This window comes from Equus quagga, chromosome 15 (assembly GCF_021613505.1).
Source record: "Equus quagga isolate Etosha38 chromosome 15, UCLA_HA_Equagga_1.0, whole genome shotgun sequence".
Classification (NCBI taxonomy): Eukaryota; Metazoa; Chordata; class Mammalia; order Perissodactyla; family Equidae; genus Equus; species Equus quagga.
The window spans coordinates 2,276,653-2,289,774 of NC_060281.1; the positions used below are offsets into that span (position 1 = coordinate 2,276,653).

The following is a 13,122-nucleotide window of genomic DNA, read 5'->3' on the forward strand; positions in this document are numbered from 1 at the left end:
TTTTCAAAGTGATTATTAACTTGTAATAAAACTTCAGAAAATAACGAAGGGAAGAAGAACGTGGCCGTCCCTCAGAGACAGCGTTTCTTTGTGTGTCTTTAGGGCTTGCCCGGTGTGGATGGCCGTGACGGGATTCCTGGGATGCCGGGAACGAAGGTACCATGGGCTTTAGTCCAGCAGCCAGTGGGGCGTCCTTGCCTGGCCAGCCACGCACGGCATTTCCATTACCACGTTCCTGCAAGATTTATTTAGCTGGTTTTGGCTTTTTTATTCCTTTTAATTTTTTAATCAAGTGTCAATTCAAAATACTTATTAGAATAGTATGTTTGCTTGGTTCCAGGAAATCAATAAAATTGCCCCGTTGATGAAAGTAGACTGAAGGAAACTGTGTATTTTGATAGACTATATGTCCTCAGTCCTCTCCCGCCCCCTGCCCTGAACTGGGTTACATCATAAAAGTGCGTGTAAGGTCAGATGTGGGGGGAATCCTTTTACTTAGAAGGTCTGTGTTCTTCCTTTTCTTAAAAACGATACTGCCGTTCCCATGGGTTCAATGATGCGAGGAAAACCTTTTTTTCAGGGTGAGCCAGGGAAACCTGGGCCTCCTGGTGACGTGGGACTGCAGGGGTTACCTGTGAGTATCTGATTCTCTCAGTGTTCATTGGTTTATATGCATGTTTTGAAGATACGAATTTTGGGGAGAAACATATTAAGTGTTTCATATTAACATATCATGTATTCTTGGCTCTTTGGAGGCAAAAGTTTCAAGTTAATAAGGGATCTTGGTAATATTGAGGACTGGCCTCCAGTTTAGTATATCTGACGCTTTAAAAATGATCAGTTAGGGAACATTAAGACTCTCGATAGTACTGAATCTTGGTTAGATGTAGCACTTTCCTGCCATTCTGTTCTTCTACTTAAAGCTTAGCGTTTTCAATGGGTCCTCATTTTGTTATTCTGAACATGAAATCATGCCGATTAGAACTCCTGTTGACCTGAAAATGGTACTGGATTCTGATTTGGAAGTTCATCCCTAAGGACAACTTTAGTTTAGAGGTGGGATTTGCTTCAAGAGTGCTCCAACTTGAGCCAGATACAGTGAAGCACTCCCTTCTAAACTGTGGACAGCTCTGTAACTGACTGCAGAGTTGGGAACTAGAAGTCTCCCTCACACTAAAACTTTGAGGTTGTCACATGCCCTCAGCCCCTTGGCAGAGTGCAGTGGGCCTGGCATCTCACAGATTCTCAGACGAGTGATTAAACCCACGGCCGTGTGCATTCTTTCAGGGCGTGCCTGGAATTCCTGGTGCAAAGGGTGTTGCCGGTGAAAAGGTAAAAGATGAAAACTTTTAAATTTATACTTTTCTTCATTTCCTTATAATTTGATTAATATATTTTATTTATAATTTTTAATATTTCTAGCCTGCCTTTTATTTTCTATTTGACCCTAAGGAGAAATCAAGAAGGCTTTAAGGCCTCAGATGCTAATTTCTTTCTCAGCTCCGGAAAGAATACTTTGACAAAGTATTGCTGATTCAACTTCCTTCTTGAAAATGTCATCCTTGGCCGGTATCAAACAGAGAAAGTTTTATTATTTTTTACCACTTAAAGTAAGGAATATATTAATAAACCGTAGAAATTATGTCAGTGAATATTAAGATGATTTAGCTTAAACAAAAAGATATTAGGCATTGCTTTCACATACTGATTAATCAGTGCTTATATTCTAGTAATTAAAAACAGTAGGTGGAAGAAAAAATTAAAGGGATACAATATAGCTTTACTTTAAATAAAATGGACAAACTGTGAATAGTGTAGACACTGGTCACTATTAGGTTACATGGCTACAGCCCTCCAATCACAGTGACCCACAGCATCCTGAGCTGGGACAGTCTCTAATAAGTGGATGGCAGAGTTGGCGTCCCCAGACACTGCTTTCCCTGCAGCTCACTGACAGGGTTTTCTCAACAGCACATCCCCCTATTTCCCCATGTTGACCTGATTCTTTATAATTTTATTAGTGTCAATGTCAAGTAAAAGGGCTCAAAGAAGGGTATTGGAGGTGGAAATGGTAAAGGAATGACATATATAATTAATATTGTGAAGAAAGAAAAATCCTCTCACATTCTCGTCTGGCTAAAGACCTTCATTTTTTGACATTTTTGACACCTTTTACTACTTCTGGGAATAACAAAACAGTGTCCTGAATCTGAAGGACTTTGATGCATCCGCCAAGAGAGAGACTCTACATCCTCCCAAATTCTCCAAGTGAAGTCAGGAAACTAATGCTTTTAAATGTGAGAGATGCCCAGTCTGGGTCAGACAGGTTCGTGGTTGTGTTTACTTGCTGTGTGAATTACTTTCAACGTCGCATTTCACCTTCAGGGCAACACAGGTGCTCCCGGGAAGCCTGGCCAGTTGGGGAATTCAGGCAAACCGGTAAGATGCCGTTTTGCCTTTTCATAAATTATAATCTTTGTAGTCACTAAGCAAAGGATTAGGGAGTAACTTCTTCTCTCCCTGCTTCCTCATGACAGGGCCAACAGGGGCCGCCAGGAGAGGTGGGACCCCGAGGACCCCGAGGTCTTCCTGTGAGTATGGATTCTCTGTAGAACTTCTCCCGAGGGCCTTCTTGGGGCTTGCTGGGTGGGCCTCTGTTCATTCATCCCTATGTGAATGCCCTCTGATGTTTGAGTGTGTGCTCATCTAGACAATGAAACAGGGGCTGCTGTTTAGATATACAGTAGGTTTTTTTTTTTTCCAGAAAGTGGAAGCAGAAATGAAGTATTGAAAAAAAGCATGATGACACATTCTGCTTCTCATCCCATGTTGAAGGAAATATTTTAGTGTGATAACAACTTTATTAAGATATAACTTGTCCTATATAATTTACCCATTATAGTGTACAATTCGTTGATTTTTAGTATATTCACAGAATTGTGCAACCATCACTACAGCCAATTTCAGAATATTTTGATCACCCAAAGAAGAAACTCTGTATCCACTCGCAGCCATTCAACATTTCCCCCAGCCCCTCAGCCCTAGGCAACCACTTGCCCACTTCACGTCCCTATAGATTTGCCTGTTCTGGAAATTTCATATAATGGAATCATACAATATGTGGATTTTTCTTTTGTTATGATTGGCTTCTCTCACTCAGTGGAATGTTTCAAGTTTCATCTATGCTGTGCCATATATCAGTACTTCATTCCTTTTCATTGCCAAATAATATTCCATTGTGTGGATACACCATATTTTATTCATCCATTCATCAAATGGACATTTGAGTCGTTCTCACTTTTTTACTGTTGTGAATGATGCTGCCATGAGCATTTTTGTACAAATTTTTGTGTGGATATATGTTTTCATTTCTCTTGAGCACATACCTAGGAGTGGAATTGCTGCATCGTATGGTAACTCTGTTTAACCTTTTGAGAAAGTGCCAGGCTTCTTTTAGTATGAGTTTATAAAAGTGTCAACTTTCCAGCAAATATAGCAATATGTTTCCTCTTTAGATATAGTTGAATCGTTAGAGAGAAACTGCTTAGGAAATTAAACATTTTGCACTTAAATTTAACTTTCAAACATTCTCCATGGCCTTCAGTTTACATTCTTATTTTCAAAGTCTGCTGGGTGAAAAGAACTCCAAGTTAACAGAGAAGCATTTCCAAATATCATTGTTACTTCTTTCAAAGCATTTCTTAGGCGCGCTGAATGAGGATTCTCATGCTTGAGGAAAGTGAACTATTCCAGGTGTCTTACGGAGTGGAGAGCGGAGTTGTTCCACTTCTCTCAGATGTTCGTCAACTGACCGCTACCAGGTGGTTTCCAGAAGTTTATCTGCAGCCAAAAAAACTAGCTACTGTTCCTCATTATGCTCCTTGCCCACTCCCTCCTCACTTACTCTTTTCTTCTCCCTTACTCGAAGGCAGGCTGTGAATTTCTAATTAAAATACTTTTCTTCAGTTGACTGTCAAAGCAATGAGGTTGTAGCTGGATCACGTTTCTAAGACAATGAAGATGCTACATGACCAGTCCAGGAAGATTTAACAGTGCGGGAGAGGGCTCTGGAACTTTGAGAATGTTTACTATCACGTCTGGTATTCACTTCATAGAAAGAGCAGAAAACTGAGTATTGTTGAAGGAGCGCTGACTGAGCACCTGCTGTATGCCATGTCACACAAAAGATGACGTGGGTGGAGAGGGCTTGACCATCACCAGTTAAGTGCCACGGGATGTGTAATGGAACAGACTAGAGGCAGAACCACAGAAGGAGATGGAGGGCGTTTAATTCTCTTATGTGAGGGGAGGCAGGTGGGAGGAAGTTATGCCTGCACAGGTTTTGAGCCTGATGTAGGTTTTCAGTTTTGAATTTCTGTAAGAGTCCAAATTCTTCCATTGCTCCTATCACTGAGGCTCAAAGCCTTGGTGCTTTTCTTCCATCGTATTTCCTGTCTCAGGACGACCTGTTGAGTCTACAGCCATTTTTTCAAGGTCTCTTACATTTGATCTTTTTTCTATGCCCTCTCCTGCCTCCTTGGCTGTAGCCTGCAGTGGGCTCCTGGTTTGCGTTCCCAGCTCCAGTCTTTTCTTCCCCTACCAGTGTCTCCCAACAGGGGACGCTGGTGTGTTGGCTGGGACAGTTCTTTGTTCTCTACAACTCTCACACATTGCAGGGTGTCCAGCACCTATGAGCTCTGTCCTGGAGCGCTAGTTGTGTCCCCACAGTCAGGTGACAAGCAAAAACGTCTAACACAGTTCCAAAGGCCTGGGGAATGGCAGTGCTCCTGGTCTGCACGCTCTGCCATATTCTTTTTTCCAAAGTACAGCTTCTATCATCGCTTCTCTTCTCCATTTAAAAATCTTTGGTGGATCTCCATTGACAATAAAAGAAAGTCCAAAATATTAAATTGTCTGTTTACCCCCTTGTTTTGCTTCCCACTTCTGCCTTGCTCAGAGCCTGTATTCAAGTCAAGCCAGACTCCATGCTAAGTCCCAGATGCTCTCTGCTCTCCTCAGCCTGCCTGGTTTCTCTTGTTACATCTTCATTTAGACAGATTTCCTCGCCACGTCTCTGACTCAACATCCCATGTGCCCTCTTAGATGTGATCAAAATGTCAATTCTACAATGAAACCATCTCTGACCCTGCCCCAAACCCCAGGTAGAAGTGGTCTCTCCTTATTCTGAACCCCGTAACCCTTGACCCCTTTTGGCTTCTTTTGGCCCCATGTGGAAACTGCTGGGTCTGATCCACCTTTGTGATTCTGCATCTCTTTACTCAAGGGCCGCTGTAAGGTAGTGATCAATAAATATTTCTTGAAATGAACTGGAGGTAAAATAAATCCTGCTATGCTGCTTATGTTGGAAATAATTGACTTCTCACCTACTATAAATTTTTCAGAAAAATGTCAGGAGAGGTTATAAATATTATAGTTCTGCATCAGAGTTTTAACACCAAATCTACTTACTGAAAGAAACATTTGTTTTTTCATTTTCTGGCATTAATTTCAGTTTCATAGCTAAGTTTACACATTTTCAACTCTTCCTCATGAGTTTGATCAGTTTTTCCTGCAAATCACAAATCGAGAAGCTGAGTAGAAGGAATAAAAACCTATTTCTAATGTGTCCTACTAATGGGCTAATTGGAGCAAGTCTTTGAAATTAAGTGGTATTGCCCCTTTCCCCACTGTTGTTCCATCAACTTTTGCCAACACCACAGCAAAGATGATTGGGGTTTTTTAGCACTCTCGGTGATGACACAGGAGCACGTACCTTTACCACTTGGACGATGCTTCTGGCTTTTTCCATCATGCTCTGCTGGGGTTATACCTGGGTCTGGGTGACTCTTGGTTTAGAGCAGGCAAGTGGCTGGGGCCTCGGGATTGGGCTGCCATGCTGTGGCTCCTGGTCCACTTCCCTCTTCCAGGCTTCTCAGAACTTGCTAGAGCTTTTGCTGAGTGGGTTGTATTTGCTCTGCCCTCATGGTTCTGACTGGGGTGAGTGCCATGCTGTCTGCCTCCAGTGTTCTGAAGCTGACATGCTCCTGGAGCACAGAGCCTGTCTCACTCTCTTCAAGGTGCCCACTGCCAACCAAAACCCTCAGGCACAGACGTTCCCACATGGGGTGTTGTTGAATGATCTAAGCTGCCTTCATACCCCACCCAGGCCCTGGAATGTTACCCCTGTCATCGATAATTTGTGAAGCAGCCATTAGTGATGGTTATGGTTTAGACGGGTTTTGATCTGCTTCTGTGCTTGAGGGAATATGTAAACCTACACTAGAGAGAAATACAAACCATATCATGCTGTAAAAGTGAATAGATTTTTAAAATAACTTTGTGGCAAACCTAAAAATTATCATGTAGCAGGACTAATATGATCTTCTAATGTTAATATGAAAATGAGATTGTAAAGGCAACGCTCTATAGAAATCATAATTAATCTTCCAGGTTGATCAGCATCCTTTATGCCAGAGACAGGCACTTAGTGTATAATACAGACTAAGTATAGCGATTTATCATTTCCCACTTTTAAAATTCGCAAGGTACTAGGATAGTGTTCGTTCTTTGGCTAGTTACCATTTTGTGTAAACAGGCAAATACAACCACCATCACAATCTAGGGCACAATGGAATAAAATCCACTTTCTTTGTAAAATAATTATGACAACAGAACTATAATGAAATTGATTTTTTCTATGATATTTTAAAAGTCTAATAGTTCCATTTAAAAGGGAGACTTCCAAATTGAATTATTTGTCTGTATTTTTTGAAGTGAGTTTCACAAAGCAGCTTCCGGTACTTGTTTATAAAGAATGTGCCTTCTTGGTGATCAATGGTCTTGACAGAAACAAGGACTTCAGACTTGTTTTTCCAAGCGCAACTTGTGCTTTTAAAGAGAATTGGGATATTTGAAAGGCAGAGAACATTTAGTTAAACATTTGATTAAAAAACATGACTTTGATTTCTTTAGTCCTTGGAAAAAAATAATAACTAACACTTCTATAGTTCTTAGTATGATCCAGACACTGTGCTAAGTATTTTGTGAATCGACTCAGTTCTCTCAGAAGCCCTGAGATAGGTACTGTTTTTATCCCCATTTTATACATGAGGAAACTGAGGCACAGAGGGGTTAAGTTGGGTGCCCGCAGTTAGCTCATGCACAGCAGAGCCAGGCTTTGAAGCTCGCAATGGGGCTGGGTGTCCGCACCCTCATTCTGTCCTCTGAGGCCCTGACAGTTCAAGTCAAGGCTCCACAGGATGGTTTTTATTTGAAGTTAGCTTGCCAAATTCCAATGGTATAGACATATTTAGCAATATTTAAATTTTAATATTTATGGAGCTTTTATAGGGAGCATTTAACAAAAGTCTAAGTAAAGCTGGTGAAAACAAACCAACACAACATAAGCCCAGATTCTTGGGTCATGCCCCAGATCTACAGAATCAGAATCTGGGAGAGAGGGGTGGACCATGGAGGGAGAATGGGGAGATGGAGTAGCGGAAGAGATCCAGTGATACGTATTTCTAAAACACTCCTTGGGGATTCTGCCGCACAGCCAGAGCGGGGAATCACTGGTGGAGGGTCTGCCTCTCCTTTTACAACCTTCAGTGGCTTCCTGACTAGGGATGAACGGGCAGGTGTGTCTGAACATGTTGGAGAGACAGGTGATGATGGTACAGAGCATCCAAGAGAAAAACAGAGCCTTTGTCCTTGCGTTTTTAATGGTCGGATTTTGCCTTTTTTCTGGTGCTTTTCAATTCTCTTGTTAAAAATCATAACTCCTGTTGTCATGGGTTTGTCAATATTAGCACTGGGCGGAATAGCCATTTTTCTACCAGCCGCCCTCACCCACGTCTGAGGATGTGGTTATCACCACAGCTGTTGAAACCTGGGAGACTTGTGATTTATTTAGCACACCGTGGTTAGCAGGTCACGGTTAATTGCTCCCTCCAGAATGTGTTCAGTTTAATTTACGTTTTTGGAGATTCCTATTTATATCTTGATTATTCCTGTTCATCTTAATTGCAGGTGAAATTGCAGAACTTAGAGAAGAATGTGCATGTTTTTAGAATACACAGAAATACGCAGAAGAATGGCCATCAGAAAATCTTGCCCTAGCACTTTGTTCGTGGCTATTTGGTCATTGTTGGGAAAATAAACATTACCTTTTTTCACAGTGAGAAGATTTCTATAGAAATACCTAAGTTTAGAAGAACCAAGCATTTATAGGATCGAAGTGAAATAAAAATGAGGAGCCACATGCTCTTCATTGCAGTAACGGAGGAGTAAATGGCCACAGCTTCCCCCATCCCTCCCCCGTCCCGCCATCCCTCCCCCGTCCCGCGTGAGTCGGGCTCTCATGGTACAGAAGCTCAGCAGAGCAGGCGGTCTGTACTAGAGTCCTGAGCCCTTCATATGTTTTATCAGGGGCCTGCCAGTGGCTGGAAAATATTTATGAACTGAATAATAAGAGCTCATGAAGGATAGAGGAAATAAGATTCTAGCAGAGAAAATCTTTGTCTTTGACTGGAAGGATAATTAATCTCTCTCCAAAAATAAATGAAAGGTTATATAGTCCTTTATTTTAATTTAGCCCTTTGGTTTGTGGAAGAGAGAAAAAGTACCTTAATCATCTTTATTTTTCATGAGATGGCATAATGGTTCACTTATTTAGAAGGGAATGCTTGAGGTTGTGTCAAGATTATTTTTCCCACCAATGGTGACTAATTGTTCTGTGAATTAAAGTCACGTTAGCCTGATGACATTTATGATCTCAGTCATGATGCAGTTCAGAAAATATTTGAACATTCCATCAGAGCAGATATAGTAAAGAAAATCTGAGGCCGGCCTGGTGGCGTAGTAGTTAAGTTTGTGCCCTCTGGTTTGCTGGCCCGGGGTTTGCTGGTTTGGATCCTGGGTGCAGACCCACACATCGCTCATGAAGCCATGCTGTGGCAGTGTCCCACATAGAAGAACTAGAAGGATGTACAACTAGGATACACAACTATGTACTGGGGCTTTGGGGAGAAAAAAAAGAAGGGAAGATTGGCAACAGATATTAGCTCAGGGCCAATCTTCCTCACCAAAAACCATTAAAAAAAGAGGATCTGTCTTGAACTCTAAGTGCTGGGCCAAATTAATGGGGTGGAACCCCATCTTTATATTTATAAATGGATAGAAAACTCTATCACAGAGGTTGGCTTTCGTCTAGACTTACATCTTTCCAGCATCCATCCTCATGGGGTGCTGCTTCTGCCTTCCAAGCTGCTCACTAGGGTTAAGGAGCAATGTATTGTCCAAACTCATACACTACATGGGTTGCTTATGTAAACATTTTTGAAATGTATTTAAAAACATTTGGTTTAAATCACCTAGAAGTCATGTGAAAGCACGCCAAGAAATTACAGCTCATAGCTAGAGACTTGTAATGTGGCAAACGTTTCTTAATCCTGTAGAGAAATTGAAAATTCAGAAGGTTTGTGGATCTTGACACCTGGTTCAACTTATAGACAAATGAGTAGCATAGGAATCAGATCAGGATGATCTTCTCAGAAACATTTATGAATATTAAGCATTAATATGAAGTTGTGTCATTTTAAAGAAAAATGCACTCAAAAGACTACTTTCATTTTTATATACATTGTCCAGGAAATGTGATTATTTATCCCATAACCTCAGAGTTCAGCTTAGTTGAACATGCGTTAGAAAGAAAACAAGCTTTTATCAGACTGCATAAAACTGTACAAAGTTCTTGGGGAAAGAAATCGAAGATTTGTGTGTCTCCCTTTTCAAAGGGCTTAAGAGTTTCAAATAAAAAATTGAAATTGGCTCACAAGATGAAATTAGAATGTTGCTTTTGGCGTAACGTCATTATAAATTGTGCTTTCCAAATTCTATTTAATCTTTGAAGACATGCTTAGAACAAGAATGAGTAGAACAAAGAATTTTTTTATCTCAGAAGCTTTATAAATTCCTGCTATGTATGTCTTTTTGAAGTTGCAGTAGTAATTTAAGGGCAAATGTCTCTGTCCTGTGTCTCTTTTTTCACTCCTGAAGTTCAACATCGTTTGCCAGATGTTGCTTTCAAGTTTCCTGTAGACCTGAAATTTACTCTTGAGTTTTAGGCATTATGTGAAATTCAAAATTAACATACCTTCATCACCTCAAGAACACCTAGTGTGTATGAGAGGATAACACACGTACGCAGATAACTGTAAATAAGTTCAATGCTTAAAATTACTACTTGCCGCATCATCTGGATACTGTTTCTATCTAGGGGTCTGGACTCATGATGAACAGCATTAGAGTGCTCGCTGCAGGATGAACACGGAGGGGGCTCAGCCCCCCTATGCAAGGGTCTCTGCCTGCAGTTGAGGATGGGGAGAATGCTCTGATGACTTTTATATTTAAGCAAAACCCAGGGAGAATGTTATTTTGTTGACATAGTGCTTAAGCATTTGAGTGTTGGCGAACTGTCCAGGTGACAGTCAGGTGTGTGTTTTTCCAGGGCAGCCGAGGAGAAATAGGACCAGTCGGACCCCCAGGCCCACCAGGTAAACTGGTAAGTAATATCTCCAGTCTCCAGCACTTTCTGGGCTTCATGCAAAGCGCGGTGAATTTTAAAAAATAAGCAAGGAGAGGAAAACAGCTTACAAAGGGCAATTTAATCATCTTTACTTGACTTCTATTGTGAGGTGAATGTGTGAAAATGTAAATATGGAATTTCAGATTACACCGGGGGGACCCTCAGAGCGTATTTTAATCCGTGTGGTCTGTAGCGTGCATTTTAAAGCCGGCAGAGACGCGAATGGCTGCGTTTCGCCTCTGGTTGTTCTTGGAACCGGACAGAGCTGTGCGTGAATGCTGCCTTTCACTTCTGCGAACACAAGCGCTTGTTTACGCAGCCGGAGCAGCGGACCGTCCGCGGCAGGGGCTCCGCTGAAAGGGCCGCTGTGGGGAAGGACCGCGCTCGCGACGGGCTGGGGCTGCTCCCGGGGAGGGTGGGAGGGCAGGGCTAGGCCGACCGCGGAGTCCACACACCCAGGGCTTGTGTGCCGTGGCTGCTGCAGTAACCGTCATTCTGGGGACTCGTGTTTGCTTTTCAGGGTTCTCTCGGTAGCCCTGGCCTCCCCGGCTTGCCTGGCCCCCCTGGACTGCCTGGGATGAGAGGTGACAGGGTAAGGTATCTACTCCTCCAGGAAGTCCCTCATCTGGAAGGGTGATTTCTACTGCGTGGAGAAACCAAGCTCGCTTTTGGCCCAATGGAGAATTTTTCTAGAATTTATCATAGAGTGCTATCAAGAAAGGTATTTTAAAATACTGAAAGTTGAGATTAAGAAGCAAAAAATCTATTAATATACTAATTTTTCAGAAAGAAAAAAACCCCGAGAAAAGCAAATATTCAAGTTACAGTCGCTCATCCTATAGTTCTAAATTTACATTCCTACTAGTCAGATTTTATGTGGATGTGATCAGAGAGAGCCCCAAATTGCCAGCGATATTTGGACCCTTGTCAGTTTCTCCATCTCTTACCTGACTCTTGGTAGGTGGGGAGGGAGGGAGTTCTCTTCCAGCACATTATTCTTACTTGTGCTTATCCTCTAGTCTGACAAGGGGAGTTGGTTCATTTGAAATTATACAGTTAAAAATCCCAAAATACTGAAAAAGCCTTATATCTTGTTCATTACAGGGTGTAGTCGGTGAACCTGGTCCAAAGGGTGAGCAGGTGGGTGGTATCATTTGAACCCTGTGAATTGTGGTGTTTGACATGCATTAATGTGCCTCGCCAGCTGGAGGCTGGTCTGTGCGTGTCAGGGACACGGTGCAGGCTGCAGCTTTTCTCAATATGCTCCCTAGTGAGTGACACCTAGTTTAGTCCGTCTATGGCCTTATCTGCTATTTTAAGAAGCTGGCGCTAATGATGCCTCTGCCTCCAGGACTCACATTGTCCTTCCCTTGAAAAGAGTGGCCCTGTCTCTCTCATTCACCGGGTTGGTTTACTCGTGTCTGATGGAGCCTTCCATAGCCACATCATGATGTTTTAAGCTTTTCTTTCTCAAGACCTCAGCAAATAAACTATGCATGTGAATTCAACTTAGTCCTTTCTCTGAGTTCCTTTTTCTACTGTGAGTGCCCTTTTTCAAGGATTATCTAATTATAAAATTGCTGGATGCACGCATTAATTCTTAACCTTAGCAGAAACTCAGCCTTGCCTTCTGGCTTTTCTCTGGACTGTTTCTGATTTAGACTGACAGCTAGCCTGGAAAGCCATGGAGGGAATTTCCTGTTTCTGCACAGTCCTGGGAGCACTGTGGGCACTTGTGAATGTGTATCAATGTTGACTGGTTAAAATTGAGCTAAGGGGCTACAAATTTTAAAATGTGATTTTTAATCTTAATTTTTAGGGTGCCTCTGGTGAAGAAGGTGAAACAGGAGAAAGGGGTGAACTTGTAAGTTTTTTTTTTCCTGGTTAATCTTAGAGCCTTACCAGTTTGGAACTGTATTAGAAACACAAATTATTTCTTTTCTCTGACACTGTTATCCTCATTGCCTGCTTTAAAGGCAAGATGTTTCTCATATAAGCTAACAGATGACTCCCCAATGTTGCAGCCAAGATCAGGTAAAGCAGAGGGGACATACCCCAAAATTGATAGGCCTGGCCTTGAATGTTGGGAGAACAAAGTGTTCCCTTATAAATGGCGAATTTTCTTGTGGCCTTACATCTAGACATTCAGGCTGATTCTTACATGACTAGAAAGTCTGAGAAGAGTGCATCTCATGGAAACAAAATTAGAATTTTATTCTAGTTGGAAAGCTGTGGCTCACAGTGTGCCCGTGGGCATTCTCTCTGGTCTAAAACCTTCCCAACAAGGGACTCCATCTCCAGAAGATGCTGCTAAGTCTGCAGGCAGCAGGAAGAATGGGAGCAGGTCATCTTTACTGCAGAACTGCTCCAGCCATCTGCTGCCTCACCCCAGGGTTTCGACGCAATCCAACAGGACCAGCGTGGAAACCGATGTCTGCTGCTTTGGGGTGGGGAGGAGAGATTTCTCATGAGATGGTTTCAGGGAGCTTTTAGTGCAGGAAGAAATTCTGGTAATGTTTTATTCAGATTTTCAGGAT

At 42.1% G+C, this 13,122-nt stretch overlaps 1 protein-coding gene across 1 annotated transcript in view; it reads left to right on the forward strand.

Annotated features, from left to right (window-relative positions):
• The window catches only part of COL9A1 (collagen type IX alpha 1 chain), a 163,119-nt gene that overhangs the window by 128,836 nt on the left and 21,161 nt on the right, over positions 1–13,122 (forward strand). The window contains exons 24-32 of the mRNA XM_046639779.1: positions 103–156; positions 581–634; positions 1,288–1,332; positions 2,386–2,439; positions 2,538–2,591; positions 10,508–10,561; positions 11,106–11,177; positions 11,690–11,725; positions 12,405–12,449. Coding sequence (XP_046495735.1) covers positions 103–156; positions 581–634; positions 1,288–1,332; positions 2,386–2,439; positions 2,538–2,591; positions 10,508–10,561; positions 11,106–11,177; positions 11,690–11,725; positions 12,405–12,449 — 468 coding nt within the window. The remainder of the gene's footprint in view (positions 1–102; positions 157–580; positions 635–1,287; positions 1,333–2,385; positions 2,440–2,537; positions 2,592–10,507; positions 10,562–11,105; positions 11,178–11,689; positions 11,726–12,404; positions 12,450–13,122) is intronic.